This window comes from Piliocolobus tephrosceles, chromosome 3 (genome assembly GCF_002776525.5).
Source record: "Piliocolobus tephrosceles isolate RC106 chromosome 3, ASM277652v3, whole genome shotgun sequence".
Taxonomy (NCBI): Eukaryota; Metazoa; Chordata; class Mammalia; order Primates; family Cercopithecidae; genus Piliocolobus; species Piliocolobus tephrosceles.
This window is the reverse complement of record NC_045436.1, coordinates 30,962,274-30,985,095: the sequence shown is the minus strand read 5'-3', so window position 1 is coordinate 30,985,095 and position 22,822 is coordinate 30,962,274. Positions and strand designations below refer to the sequence as shown.

The window sequence follows — 22,822 nt, the reverse complement described above, 5'->3', positions numbered from 1 at the left end:
GTCATTAAAAGTAAGTGTAATGCAGGTTTGTAGGAGTGGAAAGAATGTTTCTCACTGCCTGTGGCTCCTGGAAACAGTGTGAAAACCGCTCTACCCTGATGCCACTTAATAGAAAATGTAGCAGTTGGACAGGTTGAATGAAGTGGGTAGAGAGAAAAAACAAACCCTAGTCAGCTGATGGTCTTGTGCTTTGTGACAAGCTTCACAGAGAGGTCGTAAATGGTTGGGTGTGACTCTGATGCGTTGGGTATTGCGGTCACACGTTCTTCTGTGCTTCCTGCATTCCTTCCCTTTTTACTGATTTTTTATGTACCATGAGAATTTTTCTTTGACTAGTTAGAAGAGTTTATTTCTGCTGGCCGAGGGTAGAGATTTTGAGACGTAATTCCAGACTGATAAGAGTGAATGAATCAAGGAATGCAATGTCATGTCTGATTTAGGGTTCAAGAACATTTGTCTTTTCCCTCTGAGGATACATCACTTACTAGGAATAAATCAGCAATCTTAATATAGGAGATTTTCGTAGATGCTAACAACTGACATCAGCTTTTGTCTGGGTCATATTTGGATAAGCTTTGATGACATAACAGGGTAAAGCACTTGTTATTAGTCACCATAGCTAACTCTGTCCAGAATGACAGTGTTCCAGGCAGAAGATGAGGTTAATCCAGCTCTGGAGTCTTCTGAAGCCTTTTTTCCTCAAGTTCTGCTCAGCTCTGTGCTGAAGTGGAATGCTGGCTGAACTGGTACCCCCCACCATCCCTGGTTCTCCTGTTATGACTCCTGTGGTGAGTCAGGCTCTGGCTTAGCCTTATCCTTTTATTGTTATAGTAACAAAAGCCAAATAATTGCTGAACAGTGATGTAGCAAGCCCTGGTGGGAATTGGCGAGAGCAATAACTTGTGACCCATCTAAGATTATAACTGTCAAAAGTCACCAAAGAGTATCCAGCCTGTGGGTTATTAAAACACCAAGGTTCCTGGGAATTTTCTTCTCTTTTATGAGTTCCCAAGGGGATATTGAGGTATCAGGTGTACATCCATCCATCAGCCTTATGTCTTTAAGGGTTTAAGAAAGGTTTTTTAAAAAACTACTTTAGGTTTTTACAGAACCGATGTGAATGAAAATCCTTTTTTCTCACTATGCCATATCCTTTCACTTTCATGCCTCACCCTGTCCAAAGACAGAAAAAGGAACTTAGTTGACTTAAGCTATTTTTCCACTTACTAATTTTCAGCTCTAGCATATGAGAACCTAGACTTAATGCCAGATAAAATGGAAGGGCCTTTGACTTGGGGATCTTCTCTACCCTGGTTTTATGATCTGAGGGTCTTCTCTGCCTTGAAATCACTCTTTGGGAACATCATCTCATCTCTCTGTTTTTGTTTTCTAAATAATAATAATAATAATAATAATAGAATGGAATGGTGTTTCCTGAGCCTCAACTTCAGATCCACTGAACCAAATTCCTGGAGGTAGAGCTTGTGAAGCTTTGTTGATTACATACACACACACACACACAACCACACAACTTCTGGGGTAATTCTAACGATGAGCCAAACAACTTCGGAACCAGTGGACAGGTAGTGTCTGACACCCCTTCCAGCTAACATTCTGATAATCTGTCGGTGATCCATGAGTCCTAAAGTTGGAGAAATTTAAAAGCTGGGCTTTGGGTAATCAAGGGAATCAGAAATAGCTCAGTGGTAATCTTTTTCCACGTGAGCGAACAAGCCACGTGGGTGTTTGAGGAAGTACATTTTCAACAGAGGGAACAGGAAGTACAGAGATCTTAAGGCAGGAACATGCCTGGTGTGCATCCTAAAAAGAAGAATATTGCCTCGGGGCAAAGATGATTTGGATTCAGAAAGTAAACGATCCTTCATGGGAATGTGAATGGGATGGAGGTGTGCTGGTGGATGGTCTAGCGGCTGCGCACTGTGATAGGAGAGGGAGGCAGAGGTTGCTGCCCCTGATATCTTTCCCACTGGACCTTGCTTGATAGCTGAAACTCCTATTATTAAATTCTCATTTCTTTGTATTTAAGCATTGCTCTCTCTAGGCAGTAACTAATACCTTACTGGGAACTATCTTAGGGGAACATTCCTCTCTGTCAGTAGGAGCAAGACCACATGTGACAGGTGGGTGCATTCTGTGGAGCAGTGTGTGAGGACTGACCCTCCTTTTTCCAGCCAGGTGGCTAGAACAAGGAGGAGATGGCCTGTAATTCTGCTGAACAGGGACAGACTTGATAGCCACATCTGAAGCTCGAGTTATGTGTCCTTGGTTCTCATCCTTACAGGGTATTCTGTAGCCGACCGTAACAGACAAAAGTGATCTTCAGAAAATAATCCTGTCACAAATTTTTAAATGAGTGCTTATTCCTGAAAGTTTCTAAATTTTAAAAGTTCCTTTGACAACTGAAATTAAAATAATTTTTTGCTTTAAAAAAATTTTAGAGCAATTTTAGGTTCACAGCAAAATTGAGCAGAAAGTACAGAATTCCCACATACACCTTGCCCCCACAGTATCAACATCCCACACCACAGTGATATATTTGTTACCATTGAGGAATCTGTATTGACACATCTTTATCACCCAAAGTCCATAGTTTGCATTAGGGTTCATTCTTGGTGTTGTATATTCTGTATGTTTTGACAAAAGTATAATGACATGTATCCACTATTCATACTAGGTAGTTTCACTGCCCTAGAAATCCTCTGTGCCTTGCCCATTCATCCCTCCCTCTCCTCTAGCCCCAGGCAACCACTTGTCTTTTTATAGTCTCCATAGTTTTGCCTTCTCCAGAATGTCATTTGATTAGAATCATACAGTATGTACCCTGTTCAGATTGGCTTCTTTCACTTAGAAATATACATTCAAGGTCCCTTTATGTCTCTTCATAGCATGGTAGTTCATTTCCTTTTTAGCACTGAATAATATTCCATTGATTATCTCTGAATCAATGTACTGAAGGATGTCTTGATTGCTTCTGTGTTTTGGCAATTATGAATAAGCTTCCTCAACTCATTTGGATAAATAACAAGGAGTCCCATTGCTGGATTGTAAGGTAAGAGTATGTTTAGTTTTGTAAGAAACTGCCAAACTCTTCCAAAACAACTCCACCTCCAGCAATGGATGAGAGTTTTCTGTTGCTCCACATCCCCACCAGCATTTGGCATTGTTAAGTGTTCCAGTCTTTGGCCATTCTACTAGGCAGGTAGTAGTATTTCTTGTTGTTTAAATTTGTGTTTCTCTAATGACATACAACGTGAATCAACTTTTCATATGCTTATTTGCCATTTATATTATCTTTGGTGAGGTGTCTATTCAGGTCCTTTGCCCATTTTTTATCAGTTGGTTTGATTTCTTACTGAGTTTTAAGTGTTCTTTATTTTGGATAAAACAGTTCTTTATCAGATATATTTTTTGTGAATTTTATCTCAGTCTGTGGCTTGTCTTCTCATTCGCTTGACAGTGTCTTTATTAGAGCAGAAGTTTTTAATTTTAATGAAGTCCAGCTTCTCAATGATTTCTTTCATGGACCACGCCTTTGGTGTTGTATCTAAAAATCCTTCGCCATGCCCAAGATTGTCTATATTTTCTCCTGTGTTATCTTCTGTGAGTTTAGTAGTTTTGCTTTTTACACTTAGGCTTGTAAGCCATTTTGGGTTAATTTTGTGAAGGACGTAAGGTCTATGTCGAGATTGGTTTTTTTTGTACCTGGATGTCCAGTTATTCCAGCACCATTTGTTGAAAAGACTGCCTTTGCTCCATTGTGTTACTGTTGCTCTTTTGTCAAATATTGATTTATATTTATGTGGATTTTTTTCTGAAGTCTCTATTCTGTTCCATTGATCAGCTTCCCTATTCTTTTGTTAATGCCACACTTACTCCTTCTCCTCCTCTTCTTCTTCCTGTTCTTCCTCCTCCTTCTCCTCCTTCTTTTAAGAGATGAAGCCTCACTCTGCCCAAGCTGGAGTGCAGGCTTTTACACCTCAGAAGGACATGCAAAGGAAGGTCCTGGAAGGAAGAGAATGTTATCCTAACCTGTTTGCTACTGGTATCAAGGTGATAGTGCAGTCGAGTTGGATGAGCACAGAATTTGGAGTCAGGAGACTTTGATTTTAGTCCTGACTTAGCCACTTACTGGACATAACCTTGTTAAAGTCTCCTAACTTCCGTGTAAAACATTATATAATACAGACTCTCACAGGACATTTGAGAAGGTCAGTTCAGGTGAATTCTGTAAAAGTGTTTGGTAAACTCTAAAATATTAGGCAATTATTTGTGCATGTGCTGGGCAGTTCTTATCACCAGCCTTCCCCTGCCCACATTCAAACACCAGACCTTCTGGAATTGGTATATCTAGGCTCTGCATGAATTATGCAGTAAAAAAGGCAGTTATTTAATATGATGGAAATCCATCTGATACACCACTAGAACAGCAATCACAAACTGAAAGACATAGATGGGTTTAATAAATGACAAAAGGGATTGCTTTTTTTAGAGAGAAACTTTCTCCTGTCCTTGGGGGAGTGAGGGGATGAAGAAGGACAGGAAAATGTAGTGTACGAGTGTTGAGAAGAAAGCTCAATAAATGCCATTGTCTAGGCCAAACTACATATTTGAAAACTGAATCTGAATGCCTGGAATTCATTAAGGTGGTTTCCCTGTAGGAGTTCACCCACTGCCTCATGCTTCAGCTACCAAGAAGCCTCTTAAAGGAAACAGTAGTTAAGGGGTTTGTCTTAAAGCAATAATAAGATTCTTTGGTTTAAAAAAAAATAGGCTGTTCCTATTGTCCTCATCTTTGTTGTTTGTTTTTACTTTTTCAAGAGACAGTACAGTCACGTGGCTTAATATTCAAAAGGCACAAAATAGTGGTGCGTGTTGAGAGCACAATCACAGTGTGCCTGGCTCTGTGTTAAGTGCTTTACATTTAGTCACCTAAACAGCACCTTATAAGTGGAGTTATATAGGAGATAATACTATTATATTATCTCCATTTTGCAGATGAGGCTATTGAGGAACAAAGGGATTAGGTAAGTCACCAAAGTTACATAGCTAAGAAGAGGCAGAGGGTAGGACCTGAGCCCAGGATGCCTGGGTCCAGTCTACACTCCTTCTCACTGTGCTGTTTTGATGGGTATGTATTACATAGTGCAGAGAAAGCCTTTCCCTTTGCTCTGTAAAGAGTGTAGAATGAAGAGTCTTCTGCTTTCTTTTCCATCAGTAATCCAGCTTTCTTTTTTTTTCTTTTTTTCTTCTTTTTTGAGACGGAGTCTCGCTGTGTCGCCCACACTGGAGTGCAGTGGCGCCATCTCGGCTCACTGCAAGCTCCGCCTCCCGGGTTCATGCCATTCTCCTGCCTTAGCCTCCTGAGTAGCTGGGACTACAGGCGCCCACCACCACGCCTGGCTAATTTTTTGTCTTTTTAGTAGAGACAGGGTTTCACCGTGTTAGCCAGGATGCTCTCGATCTCCTGACTTTGTGATCCACCTGCCTCGGCCTTCCAAAGTGCTGGGATTACAGGCGTGAGCCACTGCGCCCGGCCCAGTAATCCAGCTTTCTACTTCAGAGTCAACTAGTATTACCAATTCATTGTATTTCTTCTAGAGATAGTGTATGCATGTATAATAAAACCCAGAGTTCTCTACCCCCAATTTTTCCTTTTTCTAGGCTTATGGTAGCATTCTATACACAATATTTTATACTTATTTTTGTTCCAGTCAAAAATGTTTTGGAGTTTATTATATACTTACCTAAGAAGCTTCCTTATTCTTTGCTGTGTCAGTGTAGCACTCCCTTGTATGGATATACCATAATTTATTTAATCATCCTGCTGCTGACAGTTTGTTTCCAAACAGTGCTGCAGTCATTACCTTTTTGTATATATCATTTTGGACCTGTGCAAATTAATCTGTAGGATTCATTCCTAGAAGTGAACTTGCTTGGTCACGAGTATATTTTTTGTTTGTTTGTTTAACCTCTTTTAGAGATAAAATTTTACAACCTAAGATAGGTGACACTTGTCTATTTATTTTGGTTCTTTCGTTTTGCAAATGAGAAACCTTATACAGAGAATCATGCTTTTCACCTCTGGAAACTTCTTGGAAAATAGAAGTATTACCTTGTCTGAGTACAGTTTAATTAGATCTAGAAGTGATATATAAGGCAGTGTCTTGAGTATTTACTTTGAAACTTACTCATTTATCTATTATTAGTATATGATTTCCCTGGAAATGGGGGAGGGGAAAGATATGACATCATCTTGATGCAAGTTACCTTTTATAATTGCATAGCAATTATATATTTCAGTAATCCAGGAATATAATCATGTGTTGATGGCTTTGGTTATTTTGACAAGGGTATGAAAGAATTAACTTGGCCAGGCACGGTGGCTCATGCCTGAACTCCTAGCACTTTGGGAGGCCATGGTGGGCGGATCACTTGAAGTCAGGAATTCGAAACTAGCCTGGCCAACATGGTGAAACCCCGTCTCTACTAAAAATACAAAAAAATTAGCCAGGTGTGGTGGCAGGCACCTGTAATCCCAGCTACTTAGGAGGCTGAGACAGAAGAATCACGTGAACCCGGGAGGTGGAGGTTGCAGTGAGCGGAGATTGCACCGTTGCACTCCAGCCTGGGCAACAGAGCGAGACTCTGTCTCAAAAAAAAAAAAGAAAAAAAAATTAGCTCAGTGATTATTGAATTAATATGTGCATGGAGATGAACCATAAAGCTCTCTCTCTCTCTTTTTTTTTTTTTTTTTTCGTCAGTTTGGCTATTTTAAGTACAAGTAGTTTCTAGTTTACAGATATCAGAAAAGAATAAATCATGCGTATTTAAGAATTAAGGGAACCATTTTAGGGAAAAATGGGCCATTTATAGAGATTCTGTAGGGGTTTTGTGTTTTGTTTTTGCAGAGTCAGAATCTCACTATATTGCTCAAACTCCTGGATTCAAGCGATCCTCCTGCCTTGGCCTCCCAAAGTGTTGAGATTACAGGCATGAGCCACTGCACCTGACCTCTGTGGGTTTTTTAAGGAGGAAAAATGAAGGAATTATTAACAACAGCAGCAACAACCCTGCAAGGGGCAGAGTCTTGACTGCCACAGTAACCTGCCCACTCAGTGTCCCTCTCACCTCAAAAGAACTTGTACTTTTCCCTTTTAGATTTTGTGAGCACCTTTTGAAAGTTCTGTTGATTAGAGCTGTGTTGATATTAAGATGCTTATCGAAGTACAGATTATGTTTAGAAGGTTTAAGGGATAACATGTAGTAATAATGTAGGTTAATTCATTAAGATTGCTTTCCTTTTAGTACCTGACTGAGATCATCTATTCTAAATCACATTGTGAACATTTAATAGATAACTTGGGATTATAATGTGTTAGAATTGGAAGCACCAGACCTTTAGGTATAATTTTAGTCCCACCCCATTTCCCATTTTTTCTTTTTCCTTTTTTCAGACAGTGTCTCACTCTGTTGCCCAGGCTGGAGTACAGTGGTGTGATCTCAGCTCACTGCAACCTCTGCCTCCCGGGTTTAAGCGATTCTTGTGTCTCAGCCTCCCCAGTAGCTGGGATCACAGGCACCCACCACCACGCCTGGCTAATTTTTATGTTTTTAATAGAGATGGGGTTTCACCATGTTGGCCATGCTGGTCTCAAACTCCTGGCCTCAGGTGATCCGCCTGCCTCTGCCTCCCAAAGTGCTAGGATTGCAGGCATGAGCCACCGTGCCTGACCCCACTCCATCCTTTTATAGAGGAGGAGACGCTGGATTAAGAGGTGAATAAGTGACTGAGATGGGACTGTGGGATCCTGCCTCCAGCCTGGGCAATCTGACATCCAGTGGAGTGCTCCACTATTTTGTCTATGCTGTGGTGGCCCCAGGGCAGTGGAATGTGGGTAGTGGTGCTGTAAGTGCCACACACAAACTTTACCTGTTTTAGAGTTTTACTTGATGTGATCCCCCTCTTTTGCTCTCTGTACTTTGTAGTTCCTTGTTCATAGCACCCAAACCTTAGGCTGTATTGTGACACACACAATAACGTTTTGTTACTGCCGTGTGAACACATTATTTAAAGACGTATGTGGTTTTAACTTGTGACCTTTGCTACCATTTACACATTATTTTGGTAGCAAGGAGGGGGAAAACAAGTTCAGAGCTACAACTAACCTACTTACACAGAAACTTTTGGCTGTCATTTTTGTTAGAGATCAGTTATATTCAGGAAAATGTGGGGAACCTGAAAGTTATTTATTCCAGTCTTTTGTCCTTTTCTCAGACATAGTAATCACTTAAGTGATCAACAGTCCTTTATCCTATAATTCCAAATTCCTAAAATTTCTGGAAAATCTTTTGGAATTAATCTGAACTGATGTGAGGCTGTTTATAATCTCTATCTAATGCACTTAGCGTTTAAGTGTTCATAACTTGGGCTGGTGAAATATTAATTTGTTTGTTTTGGAGGTTTGATTACATCTCAGCCCCTGGAGGAGGTATTATGTAATATGTAGTGTAGCATCTCTCCGATTTCAAAAAAAAATTCTGAATTCTGAAACATCTAGCCCCAAGGCTCTCAGTTAAGGAATTGTGTATCTGAGTAGATCTTTGAATTATGCTTTACAGTTTTAAAAGTGCTTTCATAACTTACTCTCTGTTTTTCCCGACAGCCTTGTGAGGTAGATAAGGCAGATGCATTTTGGGAAAGCTCAGCGCTAGGGTTGGAGTGTTCCTAAAATCATCTGGGTTGAAGGCAGCAGAGCTAGAGTTAGAAGCCCTGTTTACCCTGGTGAATCCTAATCCATGTCCCAAGCATCATGTCCTCTGTGACTCACATCCATCCCTCACCCAACTATGTGGACTTGACCTCTTTATCCTGTAGCGTCCCCCTAAGTCCCTATAGACATTTATCTTGGCACCTGTAACAGTATAGTTAACTTAATATTTGTATGTTGGCCTTTCCATTCCCAGTTATAAGCATATTGAGGTAAAGACTGGATATAGTTAATTTCTGTTCCTGGTACCTCTCATGGTGCCTGTGTGAAGCCACACACTCAAAGGTGTATGGAAGGAATGAACCTTTGAGAAGTATGGTTTTATGTTACAGTGCTCCTTCCATGCCTTTGCTGCTGATTAAACATATTTATTCTTTCATTCTACATTTTCCTTTACAAAAGGAATAAAGGATTTACATATTGCCTACTTTCTTAAAGATGGAAGAATTGCAACCAACATGCAGTATAGCTCTGTGTTGGTAACATAACAGTGGACTACATTTAATTGGAATTGTTTGTAAATTAATATTAATATCTTTAGGTTATCAATATATATTAAAGCTTCCGATAAGAACTTCAAGTGCTTTTCACTATACTCCTGATCACAGGATAGCAACTCAATGGTGATTTTTTATGCAGTTCCTCAGACATTGCTCTAGGCAATTCACACAGCGAAGGCTGTATAAGTGCAAAACAGTGAAAGAAAGGAGGGCCAACACAGTCTTCCTGAGAGCACTAACATAGCAAAAGATAAATGAATTCCACATCTGTTACTGCCATCTATTTACATAATTTTTTTCTTGAAATAAACAGCTTTTTACTGGGTGGGAAATAATGTGTATTTTGTGCTGACAGGGTGAACTCTCATTGCCATGTCAAGCTTAATTTTCCCTTTTCTTCCACCCCCAGTCTTCATTTATTTTCAGGGTGTAGCCCTTTGGGTCTCCCCACTCTTCTTGAGCAAACCTTTTGAGAGATTTCTGCTTGTACTTAGAAACTGTTTTTTGAGACAGTAAGGAAACGGTGGAGGTTGGCAGAGAAAAAAGATTATAGAATAGGGTTGAAGAGTGGTTGGAAAATGTCATGTAGTGCGTTTCATAGGAGCAGGGTTATGATTTGTTCACTGCTTTATCTCAGAATGCTTGCCAAGTAGTAGGCATGCAGGAATTGCTGGTTAAATGGATAGTATTTTTGCCAGTTTTTGTTGTCACCATTATTGTTTGTTTTTGTTTTGTTTCATTTTACCTTTTCTTGGACCATTGAAAGTTTCCTATCATTCCTGACTGTTTAAATATGTACCTTCTTATATCATAAGACTGTTCTTTAAACTCTTTATGTAAACTTATTTTTGACTGTGTAGGGTGGCTTCCTTGTGTGAGACCAAGAGGAAAAACAGAGATCATGCTTTTTCAACATGGGGATACCCATGACCACTTCTACTGTGATTCCTGTAAAAGTTCAAGAGAAGAAACAACACCCACACTAGAACTGGTCTCAAAGGATATAGCAAATCACCCTGCAGCATGTTATACAACTATTGCTCTTTTCCTTATTGGCCTTTAATCCTCGAAACCCTGGATTTACAAGTCATTGCCTCTGCATTTGCCCTGAAAATGGTCTTCTCAAACCACTTTAGTTGTCTTCCTAAAGCACAGGTCAGATCATGTCATTCTCTTTCTTGGAATCTTGGAATTGGCACACCACAGCCTGTAGAGCAACAGATACATTCCTTGGCATAACATTTAAAGTCCCTCACAAGTAGTCCTCAAGTGCCTTTCTAGCCTCATTTGCTGTGTGGTTCTTCTGCAGGAGACACGTTCCAAGCACTCAGTGATATTGTCTTTTTGTGTTTGTGCTGTGCCCTAAGTCTGCAGTGACTTCCCTGTTAATTATTCCTTCTGTGTCTTTGTCCAGATTTTCTCCTTCTTAGGAGGACACCAGTCATTGGATTAGGGTGCCTACTAATTCAGTATGACTTCATCTTAACTTGATTGTATCTGCAGAGACCCTGTTTCCAAGCAAAGTCATATTCACAGGTATAGGAATTAGGACTTGAACTTATCTTTTGGGGGGACACAATTTAAACTACAGTACATGTCTCTAGATATTTTAAAGAGAATTCTGTTTTCTGTGTTTCAGATCACTTGAACTCTAGTGCCTGTCATGTTTCAGGGAGGTAACTGAGACTTTGGTTCCTTGCTTTTCCACTCTTGATGGGTAGTTTCAGAAATAAGGCCTGGCTTCAAGTCTAACCAGGCAAATCCTGGCATCCTGGAATTTTAAAACCGAAAAGAGTCCATATAAGTCATTTTGCTTAAATTTTACAATAAGAAAAGGTAGACAAATCATCTTCTCTTACTGTGCCTGAAGGCATAAAGTGGACATAAATAATACCCTGATGCCAAGGACAGTGTTCATTCTTTATGTTCAGCAAAAACAGAGAAATGAAATAATTTGGATTAGAATAAGTTTCTCTGAAATGGTCAGCTATTTTGAGGCAAAAGCCCCAAGGCTTGTTTTCATACCCCTTTTGAATCATGCCCAGTGGCCCCAGTCATATGAAGAGATGTCCTCAGTAAAGCACCAGGAACTGTGGTCGGTGCTCTTGCAAGCTCCACAGTAACTGTTGGTTGAATGTAGAAGTGAATGTGAATATGAAGAGAATATGTGTGCCATGGAGCTAGCAATAGCTCAAGGCCTGTGTATCAGGGATGGCAGGGAAAGGGGTTGGGAGTGTGCTGGGAATTTCCATAGATAATCTCTTTTAATCTTCACAACAGGACCTATAAGTACTCCTAGGGGAGACGTTCCCAAAACTATAAAACTGGTGGGAAGCAGAGCTGAGATTGGATCCCAAGCCCGTCTCATTCTGAAGCACTAGTGACCTTTGTCCTGCCTGCCTCTGTTTCCTTTACCAAATTATGCAACTGTTTTTTCCTCTACTAATATTAAAATATGAGTGTCTCACTGCACTTTGGGAGGCTGAGGAGGGCAGATTGCCTGAGCTCAGGAGTTTGAGACCAGCCTGGGCAACACGGTAAAACCCTGTCTCTACAAAAAATACAAAGAAATTAGCCAGGCATGGTGGCGCATGCCTGTAGTCCCAGCTACTTTGGGGACTGAGGTGGGAGAATTGCTTGAGCAGGAGGTTGAGGCTGCGGTGAGCCCAGATGGTGCCACTGCACTCCAGCCTGGCCAACAGAGCAAAACCCTGTTTCCAAAAAAAAAGAGATGTCAATGTCAAAATTATATTTATGTATTAAACCAAAAGCCGTATTCATATGGACGAAGAACAGAGTTTTCCTCTTTTTTTGTTTTTTTTGAGATAGTGTCTCACTCTGTTGCCCAGGTTGTAATGCAGTGGTGTGATCTCAGCTCACAGCAGCCTCGACCTCTCGAGCTCAGGTGATTCTACCATCTCAGCCTCCGTACTCCAGTAGCTGGGACTGCAGGTGTGCACCACCATGCCCAGCTAACTGTTTGTATTTTTAGTAAATATGGGGTTTCACCCTGTTGCCCAGGCTGGCCTCAAACTCCTGGGCTCAAGTGATCAGCCGGCCTCGGCCTCCCAAATTGCTGAGATTACAGACGTGAGCCATTGTGTCTGACCGTTTTGTTTTGTTTTGTTTTGTTTTGTTTTGTTTGTTTAAGAGATGGGATCTCACTCTGTCACCAAGACTGGAGTTGGAGTGCAGTGGTATGATCATGGCTTACTGCAGCCTTGAACTCCTGGGCTCGAGTGATCCTCCCGCCTCAGCCTCCTGAGTAGCTGGGACTACAGGTGTATACCATCACAACCAACTAATTTTTAAAAAATTTTACAGAGTCTGGCTCTTGCTATGTCATCCAGTCTTGTCTGGAATTCCCGGGCTCAAGAGATCTTTTTTGCTTCAGCAACCTAAGTAGCTGGGAGTACAGGTACGAGCCACTGTATCCATCACTTGTGTCTTATAAAATTTAAAACATTTGGATCAAAAAATGAGACAATCTGAAATACATACTTTTCCCCTCTGTGTCTTTTTTTAAATTATTGAGTAAAAAAAATATTTTTAGACTCCTGGATCAGTACAATTGTCCATGATTTTTATTTTCATCTTTTTTTCATTGAAAAATAACATGAAACATTTAATAAGGTGTTATGATCATTATTAAATTTTATCTCTTCTAAAGTAGCTGTTTTCAGTTTGATATTTGAATACGTGTTATTCTTCAAAAATAAGGATTGAATGACTTGGTTATAAATTATAATGCTGTCTTGGCAAAATGTAATTATTAAGGCAAAATTGATTTAAAAGAAAATGAAAGTAAATTAAATCCAATTTTTTTTTTTACTTTTAACAAAATGAACGTATGTACTATGTTATAATAATATATAGCTTCAGAGCCTTTTTAATGACCTCATTTTATTTATTTATTTATTTAGAGATGGAATCTCTCTCTGTCTCCCAGGCTGGAGTGCAGTGGTGCAATCTCGGCTCACTGCAACCTCTGTCTCCTAGGTTCAAGCAATTCTCCTGCTTCAGCCTCCTGAATAGCTAGGATTATGGGTGCCCACTAGTGCGCCTGGCTAATTTTTGTATTTTTAGTAGAAACGGGATTTCACCATGTTGGCCGTGGTTGGCCAGGGTGGTCTTGAACTCCTTCCTGACCTCCGGTGTTCCGCCTGCCTTGGCCTTATGTAATTTTAAAATTTAGTGGTCTGGGTCATAGTCATCAGACTGTGTTGATTGTAAGTGACAGTGAACTAATTCCAGGAATAGTGCTTACTCAGGAACAGCTGGCTTCGGGTACTGCCAGGAATCTGTTTCATTCCATTGCTCACCTCTACTTTCCTCCACGCTGACTTTTGCTGACTTCATTTTCAGACAGGCCCTTACTTCATGATGGCAAAAATAGCCACCACCAACTCCAGGGTTACCATTTACAAGCTGAACAACTGAGTTTTGGGGCTGGCTCACACAGCCAGCTTGGGTCATGTGGCCATGTCTCATTAGCCAGACCTGAAACATGGACTCCCTCTGGACTGTGAATAGAGGGAAAATGGTTTGAAAATAAACTTGCCATATTGTTGTCAAGATTAGGAGGAAAGGATGCTGGGCATGATAGTTTAGGGCACAGCTTGTTGAAAGAAGGTACAACCAGAACTTTATGTGTTTTGCTGCAGGGATTTAAGAAAACAAATCTGCTACCCAAAAAGAACATGTTCTGTATTAACTGCCTGAAAAAGGAGAAGACCAAAAATGCACAATTTGTGATTGAGTACCAGACACTGTATTAATTTTCTTTAAAAATCATAACATTAACAATCCTCTGAGGTAATTATTGCCATTTTGGAGCACTTACTGTGTGTCACTCTTCACACATTTCATTTAATCCATAGGGCAGCTTTGTGAGGGCAGTCTTAATATTCTCATTGTACTGATGAAGAACTAGGAGGCCAGAGGCATTTGGGTTTGAATCCAGATGTGTCTGATTTCATTTATACCATCTCCTAGTTTTACAGTTTGCTTTTGTTAGTCTGTCTGTGTGTCCATCTATCCTCCTCTGTCCCATCAGAGCTCCCCTCAGCTTCTCTAAGCAAGGCCCCCTTTCATCTCTGGCACCTTTCCAGTCCATTGGGAAACCGGCTCAACTCTGTCCTCTGAGTATGCCACCAGTGTCTGTCCCCTTTCCCCCACCTCCGCTGCTGGAGCTCCAACCTTCATTATGAAGGGCCGGAGCTCTTATTATGAATTCTGTTTGGCCTTCCTGCTTCCAGTCTTCATCTCTTCCACCCCCATTTTCCTTAATAGCCAGATTGAACTTTCAAAAAGTGCAGACCTGATCTTATCAAGTGTCTGTTTTCCTTGGCTTCTCATGGAGGGAGAGCATGATCCTGGCCCCTGCCTGCCGTCCTTTCCACCTCATGGCACTCACTCTCTGGCCTCTTTTCTTTTTCCTTCTCCAGTGCGGCAGTCTTACACCTTACCACGTCCTTCTCTGCTCCTACAGTGCACTTCATTTGTTTTACTTCTTCAGGTCTGTGTTTACATGTCACTTCAAGTCCTTAGGGACTTCTCTGTCCCTCTCCCCTGCCTCTTCAATCTGGAAATCTGGAACTGTTTACTGCTCCTTTTTGTACTTTTCACAGTTTGTAGTGATACATTCAACTGTGATTATTTGCCTAATATTCCCCACTGAATCATGAACTCCTTAAGGGTGGGGACCAGGTCTGTCTGGTTAATTAACTGCTGGGTCTCTAGCAGCAACCACAGTGCCTGGAACATCACAGACACTCAAATATGTGTTGACTGGACTGATGAGTTAAAAACTGAGTATGACCAAAGCAGTGCACTTTTAAATGATTACCTTTTCTATAGTTCTCTCACTCTCATTTATTAAGAATGAATCTGTGTTTTCCTTGGAGCAGTTTTATCCCAGTTGCTTTTGGTTTGCTTAGAAACATGCTTCCTTTCTTGTTGACTGTAATTGCTAGCAATTCCGATGTTCTACAGTGATGCACTTGGTTTTTGAAACTCCTGGATTAGAGCTAGCCATAATTGGGGAAGATAATAAATTTTAGGGTATGTAATGCCTCTCAATTTGACCTGAGTGTGGGTGAGGGAAAGAAGAGAAGGCTCTACCGACTTGCTCCAAATGGTTCCCTGCCCAATAACACAGAAGCTTTAACACTCCTTTAACTCGGATATGCTGTCCCCAGAACCCAAGCATCCAAATTTAGCCATCTCTGCATGTCCTTGTGATTTCTGACTGCCATCTGTGTCCAAATTGACTTTGGAAGGAGAAGCTTTCTCTTCAGTGATTTATTATTTAAAGCAGTCTTCTCAGCCCTTATCATGAAAACAGGCAATTTTCATATGGCCCACTGGAATCCGCATACAAGACTATCTGTCCCAAGCTCACTGGTGCCCCAGTTCTGAGGGGATCACTATCCCTGCAAGCTTGTGGCCTTTTGATGTGCATGCAGGCATGGTGACTGGGAAGCTTATCTGTCTGTGATCATCTCACGTGCTGCAGATGACATAACTTCTTTCTCCCTTTTTAATCCACAGTTGGTCATGTTCGGAGTTTGACCTGAATGAGATTCGCCTGATAGTTTACCAGGACTGTGACAGGAGAGGCAGACAAGTCTTGTTTGACTCTAAAGCTGTTCAAAAGATTGAGGAGGTGACAGCTCAGGTATGAAATGCTGATTTGCTTTCTCCTTCTTTTTTGTGCTTTTAACCATCCCTCTGATCAATCATTTATTAACCTATGATCTTCTCTTTGAGTTATATTATATAGTGCCATTAATGGTTCAGAAGAAACATAAGCAAGCATTGAGTCCTTTAATCAAAGCCCTACCCCCAGCAGGTATGAGTATGCTCACTACTAAACACAAGTGAAACTGTTAGCAAGTAATCATGGCAGGAGCTAAGCAGTGTACTATTAATAGTACTAGAGGTAAATTTGCCGGTGAGTTGCAATCCAGTAAGATTTTGATGCCAAGTGAGTGCCCCAAATGTAATGGGAAAGCAGAACTCTAAAATTCATAAAATGATAAAAAGTGTTAGCGTGAAGATCATTCTGTCCAGTGTTTCTCATAGATAATAATAAGTAGCACTGGGTTAAACAAAATTAAACAGCTTTACTCACTTACAGGGCTTCCATATGCAAACCTGCATTGTTATCTTCAAAAAGGATTGTTTTTCAAACCCTTCTGACCAGTGGAGCTTTTATTTATTTCCCTTTTTGTTTTGGTGGAAAGTTGGGTTGTGGTAGTGGTGGTGGTATAGGTGGTGGTGGTGGTGATGGTGTAGGGTGGGTGACAAGGGATGGGTAGAGTGAGGACAGAGCAGCTCTTGATCCCTTGGAAGCAGAATCGGAATGGTAAATTAACATGTTTAAGGTGAGAAGAGTCTGATCCTTTCTGGGTCTTTTTGGACATGAGACCAGGGTACTTGTAAATTCACTTTAGACCTTTCATTCTCTTTTCAGTATTTGTTCAGATGCCTACAAATTAAATAAATCCACTTGTATTCATTCCTTTTATGTTCAGTAAGTTGCTACCCATACTGACCAAATACTGGCAATTTGTAGAATGTGCAGCTAAGTAAATGAACAGTTTATAACGCAGTCTTTGTCTCTTCAGGGCCAAGGGGTTGTTTTCCTGCTTTTGATAAGGATCATTTCTGCAGGAAGGAAGTGTTTGGTTAAACACAGTTTAGCTGGGTGGATTCCACAATGTTTTAAAGTGGCGTTCTGCCAGGTGGCTAATCATTACAGTAGTTGTTGGGCTTGTTAGGTAGGTGAAGGGGGTGGGGGAGGGGGGGGACCAAGAGATCTCTCAGGTGATTCACCGTAGGCTTTCCTGGTTAGATTTGTAACAGAAATTTAGATGAGCCAGCACTTGACCCTTTGGTGGACAGGAGATGGTTTACCTCTTAATTTCTTGAATTATTTCCCATTTCTCTGAAGGCTTCACATGGATGGTCTAGTTGAACACCTATCACTGGGGCTGCTCATAGTGGTGGCAGGTGGAGGGAAAAGGAAACACAAGTTTTCAAAAGGAACTGGAATCTTCAGTGTACTAGAGCAGTAGTAATGCTGGAATCTGGAAACATAGGCTTTCTTAGAAGCATTCATCTAACCAAAAAGGCATCTTAGGTTCAGGAGGTTTGCAGCTTGCCCAAGGCTGCAAAAGAATCCAGTCAGTGCTCTATTCACTATACCAGGTGCTGTCTCCACTTATGGACTGTTCAGCATTGTACTCCAGCCAAAGGGTCTAGCAGTCTGAGGCAGGTGACACTTCGTGTCACTTAGGCCCTCTGAGGGGCTGCATTTCTGGCTTAAGTGATATTAAGTAGCAGCTGTATCTTTAGCATGTTGAGGGAGTGCTGGGTGCTCAGGAATAATCACGTACCACTTTGAATGCCATCATTGCTGTAGTGACAATTGTGGTCCAGCACATTTTGTGTTTTCCTTACATTCTTTTCCCATTTTCAGTCCCCACCGCCCCAGCCTCCCTTGGCAAGCACAAAACGTCATGAGTTTGTATCAAGCACATGACTGCAGGCATTTGCATTAGACCACCAGTGTGACTGTCACATTGGAGATTAGATAAGCTGCAATTGCATTCATGTTTTTTTCCAAGCAAAAGCTGCACAAGGAAAAAAAGAAAGGCAAAGAAGACTCAGAATAGAAACAACTTATCATAGAGGGTGCAAGAAGCTTCTGTAGGGAGTAATATGTTTGGGGGAAAATAAATATTAATAAAGGTTTATCTTTATACCTTTGTCACTGTGATAAAAATTAGTGGTGAACTCTATTTGGGGAATGTATAATAGGGAATCCTCTGTCGTCCTTAACCTTTGAAGACCATATTTCCATCACATGCTATGTAATTCACAGTAGCTCCTGTTTCAGGGTTTTGGTTTCATCCCTTACAAATTCAGCCTCATGATTTTCCTTCCTGTTACCTTTAAAGGAGTACTAGAGGAGGTGTGTCATTAAAAACACAAGCGGGCTGGGTGCGGTGGCTCACGCCTGTAATCCCAGCACTTTGGGAGGCCAAGGCAGGCAGATCACGAGGTCAAGAGATCAAACCATCCTGGCCAACATGGTGAAATCCCGTCTCTACTAAAAATACAAAAAAATTAGCTGGGCGTGATGGCACGTGCCTGTAATCCCAGCTACTTGGAGGCTGAGGCAGGAGAATTGCTTGAACCTGGGAGGCAGGGGTTGCAGTGAGCCAAGATCATGCCACTGCACTCCAACCTGGCAACAGGGTGAGACTCCATCTCACAAACAAACAAACAAAAAACCCCACAAGCCAGTCTGCCCAAGTTAATAGTTTTGTTTTATTAGTTCCATTTGCTTAGTAAAAGTTTAGATTTGAAGCCTCATCTTTCTCCTCATCAATTTAATGGATTATCACTCTACATAGTACTAAAAAGCTAATAACCAAAACTCTAATAACAAAAAGAGATCAATTATATGAATTGAAGTGTAAACAATAGTTAAATTATTAAAAGAGGATAAAGTCTTAATACATAACCTACCTCCTTTTGTCTAGAACCATTCTTCAGCATTCTGCCTTCCCAAACCATGTTTTTGTCATTACTGGGGGCGGTGGGGGGGGAGGGGGGGAAGCTTCTGTTTTTTAATGCAACTTAGGCACCAGAATGCTTTTAAAAAGGAATTCCCAATGAAGAACTGTTGACGAACCTGATATACTTAGTAATATTTTACCTTGCCTGTCTCTCTTAACCCAGAAAACAGAGGATGTTCCTATTAAAATATCAGCCAAGTGCTGCCAGGGAAGCAGCAGTGTCAGCAGCGTGAGCAGCAGTAGCAGCAGCAGCAGCATCTCATTCCACAGTTCTTCTGGGGGATCTTCACACCATGCTAAGGAACAGCTTCCAAAGTACCAGGTACAACCATCCTTTCTGTGAGAATGACCCCTGCGGTTAAAGTTATTGACTGTATTTTCTCCTCGGGAAATAATGCCGCTCGAGGGCTCTACTCCAGGAATATGAGGACAAGTATTCAACAGAGTACTCTTAAATGTTTCACATCAATGTTGTTTTTGCTCTTTGGCTTTTATCTCCAATAAAAACTGTAATCAAGCAGAGGCGATACAGCCTACTATGTACTAGATGAGAAATATTGCCAGTCAGGTAAATTACCTTGCTTTGTTTCCTTTGCTGTCTGATCCAGAACAATAGACATGTATTCTCCAGTTTTGTTGTAAGAATTCCTGAGGATTCTAGGAGTGTATATGGGCATCCGAAGAAAATAGAACATGCCAGTAAAAGGAAGAAAGACTTGTATGGGAACAGAAAGAAACACACTGTGTGTGTATGTGTGTGGGTGTGTGTGTGTGTGTATAAGGATAGGGGTTGAGGATTTTGAGAAATATTAGCTAACAAGATAAAAAGGAAGAAATGTTTTATAAATATTGAATGGCAAAAGGATATTAATTGATGGAGAATATATTGAACTTTTTCTTAAACCCATGTAGAATCTTTTCTACTATTTTTCGGGAAAAACAACACTAGGGAGATTACCAGCAAATGGGTCTAGAGGATTTTGTTAATTTCATAGTCAGGATTTGTGCCATGCATTTGCCCTTTTTGAGACACAGTGCTCCTGGGTCTCACAGCAGTCTGCAGTTTAAAAAGTATACAGTAGAATTTTCAGCAGATTGAGAATCACAGTTGGCATGTGGCCCTTGTACCCCAAGAAAAAGCAGATTATAAGTGAAGGAGGTGGGTTGAAGTTAGTAATAAAAAATGTGAAAACCAGTTGGTTTCTGTCTGCATATAATGGGAAGAAGTTGGTATGAGTTATAACGTGAGAGAGGAACTTAGCTGAGCAGAGCTGATAGATTTATCTTTCTCTTTCTGCCTCTGCAACCATGTACAAGTAAGTATGTATTTGTGTGTCAGTGTATGTATGCTTGTGTGTCTATATGTGTGTATGTATTTGGAATTTTAAAAAAAGATTCGGAAGAGTATGTTAAGGGTGATTGCCAGGTTTTTCTTTGGGTGGAAAGCACAGTGACAGAGAATCTAGTTGGTAGGTCGGGGTGCAGAACCACGGTTGCTTTGGTGGCACCTTGGTTTGCTTGGCATTCATACCTATCCTGTTCATCAGTGTGTCACCAACACTTAGTATAGGTGCTCAGAATTCTATATCCCAAGACACTCATTCAGATGTCACTAGGTGAATGAATGTATTGGGGTATACGATTCTAGAGCTCCAGGAGAGCTCCTGGTCCAGAGACAAAGACGTAGGAGGTATTCTATGCAAATAATAATCAAAATCAAAAGAATGGTTGAAAAGGCAGGCAGTTAGTAGGGTTGACCTCCAGGCAAAACCATAGTAGGGGATGATCTGAGAAAGAAGAGATTCAAAATGGAGAGTCATGAACAGAATCAAATATATTGAGAGAAGTTTAATAAAGCAAACTGGAAAGGGTCCATTGGATTTGACCAAGAGGGAGGAGGTCATCATTGGAGCAGTTGGACTAGTTTGAGCTAAGAGGTGAAGTCAGGCTACGGTAGATTAACAAGCCAGTGAGAGTAGAGGAAGAGGAGGCAGGCAGTCCACTCTTTGAATGGTAAAAGGCATGAGAGAGACTGGTCAGAAGCTAGAGGGATCAAATGTTTTTGAAATACTTTTGTAAAACTTTAGAGTTATCAGACCATTGGTTATCTTTTGGACCCTCACAAAACCCTATCTGCAGCAATGGGCATTTTTTATTCCATACTGTTAATTATTTGGCTGAATAATACTGAACTATATTTTTTTCAGGATATTTTCTTAGTACCAAGAGAAGAGTTAACGGTTATTTTCATAATTGAACCTTTCTATTTAGAGTTTATAAATGGAGATAATAGTAATCTTTGTTTCTCATAATAAAAATAAAAATGAATTCTGATAAAACACTTGGATCCTATGTGATGATGTTGTGTATAGAGAAGAAATCACAAACATGCGTAATACTTTGGGGGAAAAATAGGCAATTGCCATTATAAGTTAAGATTGTAAGATGACCACTTGAAGCTTTGAGAAATAGTTTTAATCACCAATGACACTAATGAGATTAATAAACATTATTTTCTGTTGCATTGCACGTCATGTTCCATGTACTAGCTTTGATTTTGTTTTCTTGCATGTAGTACACACGACCAGCTTCCGATGTCAACATGTTGGGGGAAATGATGTTTGGCTCAGTTGCTATGAGTTACAAAGGCTCCACCTTAAAGATACACTACATACGGTGAGTCTGGGCTTCCTTTTCTACCAGTTTTGAGAAATGGGATGGTGGTATTGACTCCTTAACTCATAAATGTATTTTTCCTCTCTCCTTTCCCCCGCTCCCCAGTTCTCCTCCACAACTGATGATTAGTAAAGTCTTCTCTGCTAGAATGGGCAGCTTCTGTGGAAGTACAAATAAGTAAGTGTAGGATTTTGCATTCCCCACCCCCATTTTTTAAAGTGTATATCTAGATAGAATAATTCTTTAAGGGCCATAAGGCATTTTGAAATGAGAGAAGCAGAATAAGTCCAAATTAACAAAGAGGTTTTAAAAGTGGCTACTGTCCTATCAACAGTGAGTGGGAAAAGGCCTTTGACTTTATTAGGTGGCCCTAAAGACAGATGGCTATCTTTATATGTTTTGAGTCTCCATCTGTTACCCAGTCACCAATTTTTAATTTCCTGGGAAATCAAAAATAAAGAACAAAAGGGAAGGAGCTACATCATTCTGAAATATCTAAGAACTTAAGCTCATTTTGGCATATGCATTCATGTATTTTGAACTTTCAAGCAGAACTATTTCATATACTTCAATTTTTAAATAAAACAACAAAACACCAGTTGTACTTTGATAAATTTGAAAAGGGCTTGTTATAAATTAAAGGACATTCTTAGGGGTCAAGTGAAAGCTGTTTTTTCTTATCCTGGGAAATTAAAAATATTTCTCTATATATTTGAATACCATTGAGTGAGTCTTGGCTTACTCTTCAACAAAACAGTTTGAACATTTAACATTGGACTGTCATGACTTAAGCCAATATGATAATTGTTATTTATTTCTTATGAGATTTGTTTCTAACAGACCCTTGGGATTACCTGAACATTTATTGCATTAATTCCCTTACATGCAGATTGAAGTAAAAATTATTTTGGCTTCATTATGCTGCATTATTCTCAGTCTTTTTGTCATTGTTGTTTTTGTCAGCTCTACACACAGCAAAAGTGTTTAGTTTAATTGTTAATAAATACAATAAATTAATAAAATCTGCTTCCCTCATATTTTTGTTTTGTTTTTTTTTGTTGTTTTTTTTTTTGAGACGGAGTCTCGTTCTGTCACCCAGGCTGGAGTGCAGTGGCCAGATCTCAGCTCACTGCAAGCTCCGCCTCCCGGGTTCCCGCCATTCTCCTGCCTCAGCCTCCTGAGTAGCTGGGACTACAGGCGCCCGCCACCTCGCCCGGCTAGTTTTTTGTATTTTTAGTAGAGACGGGGTTTCACCGTGTTAGCCAGG

General features: G+C 40.5%; 1 protein-coding gene across 3 annotated transcripts in view; it reads left to right on the top strand.

Moving 5' to 3' along the window:
• The window catches only part of FNIP2 (folliculin interacting protein 2), a 139,005-nt gene that overhangs the window by 42,732 nt on the left and 73,451 nt on the right, over positions 1-22,822 (top strand). For all 3 annotated transcript variants that reach the window (XM_023228306.1, XM_023228315.1, XM_023228297.2), the window contains exons 2-5: positions 15,842-15,968; positions 19,043-19,201; positions 21,455-21,555; positions 21,661-21,732. In XM_023228306.1, coding sequence (XP_023084074.1) covers positions 15,842-15,968; positions 19,043-19,201; positions 21,455-21,555; positions 21,661-21,732 — 459 coding nt within the window. The remainder of the gene's footprint in view (positions 1-15,841; positions 15,969-19,042; positions 19,202-21,454; positions 21,556-21,660; positions 21,733-22,822) is intronic.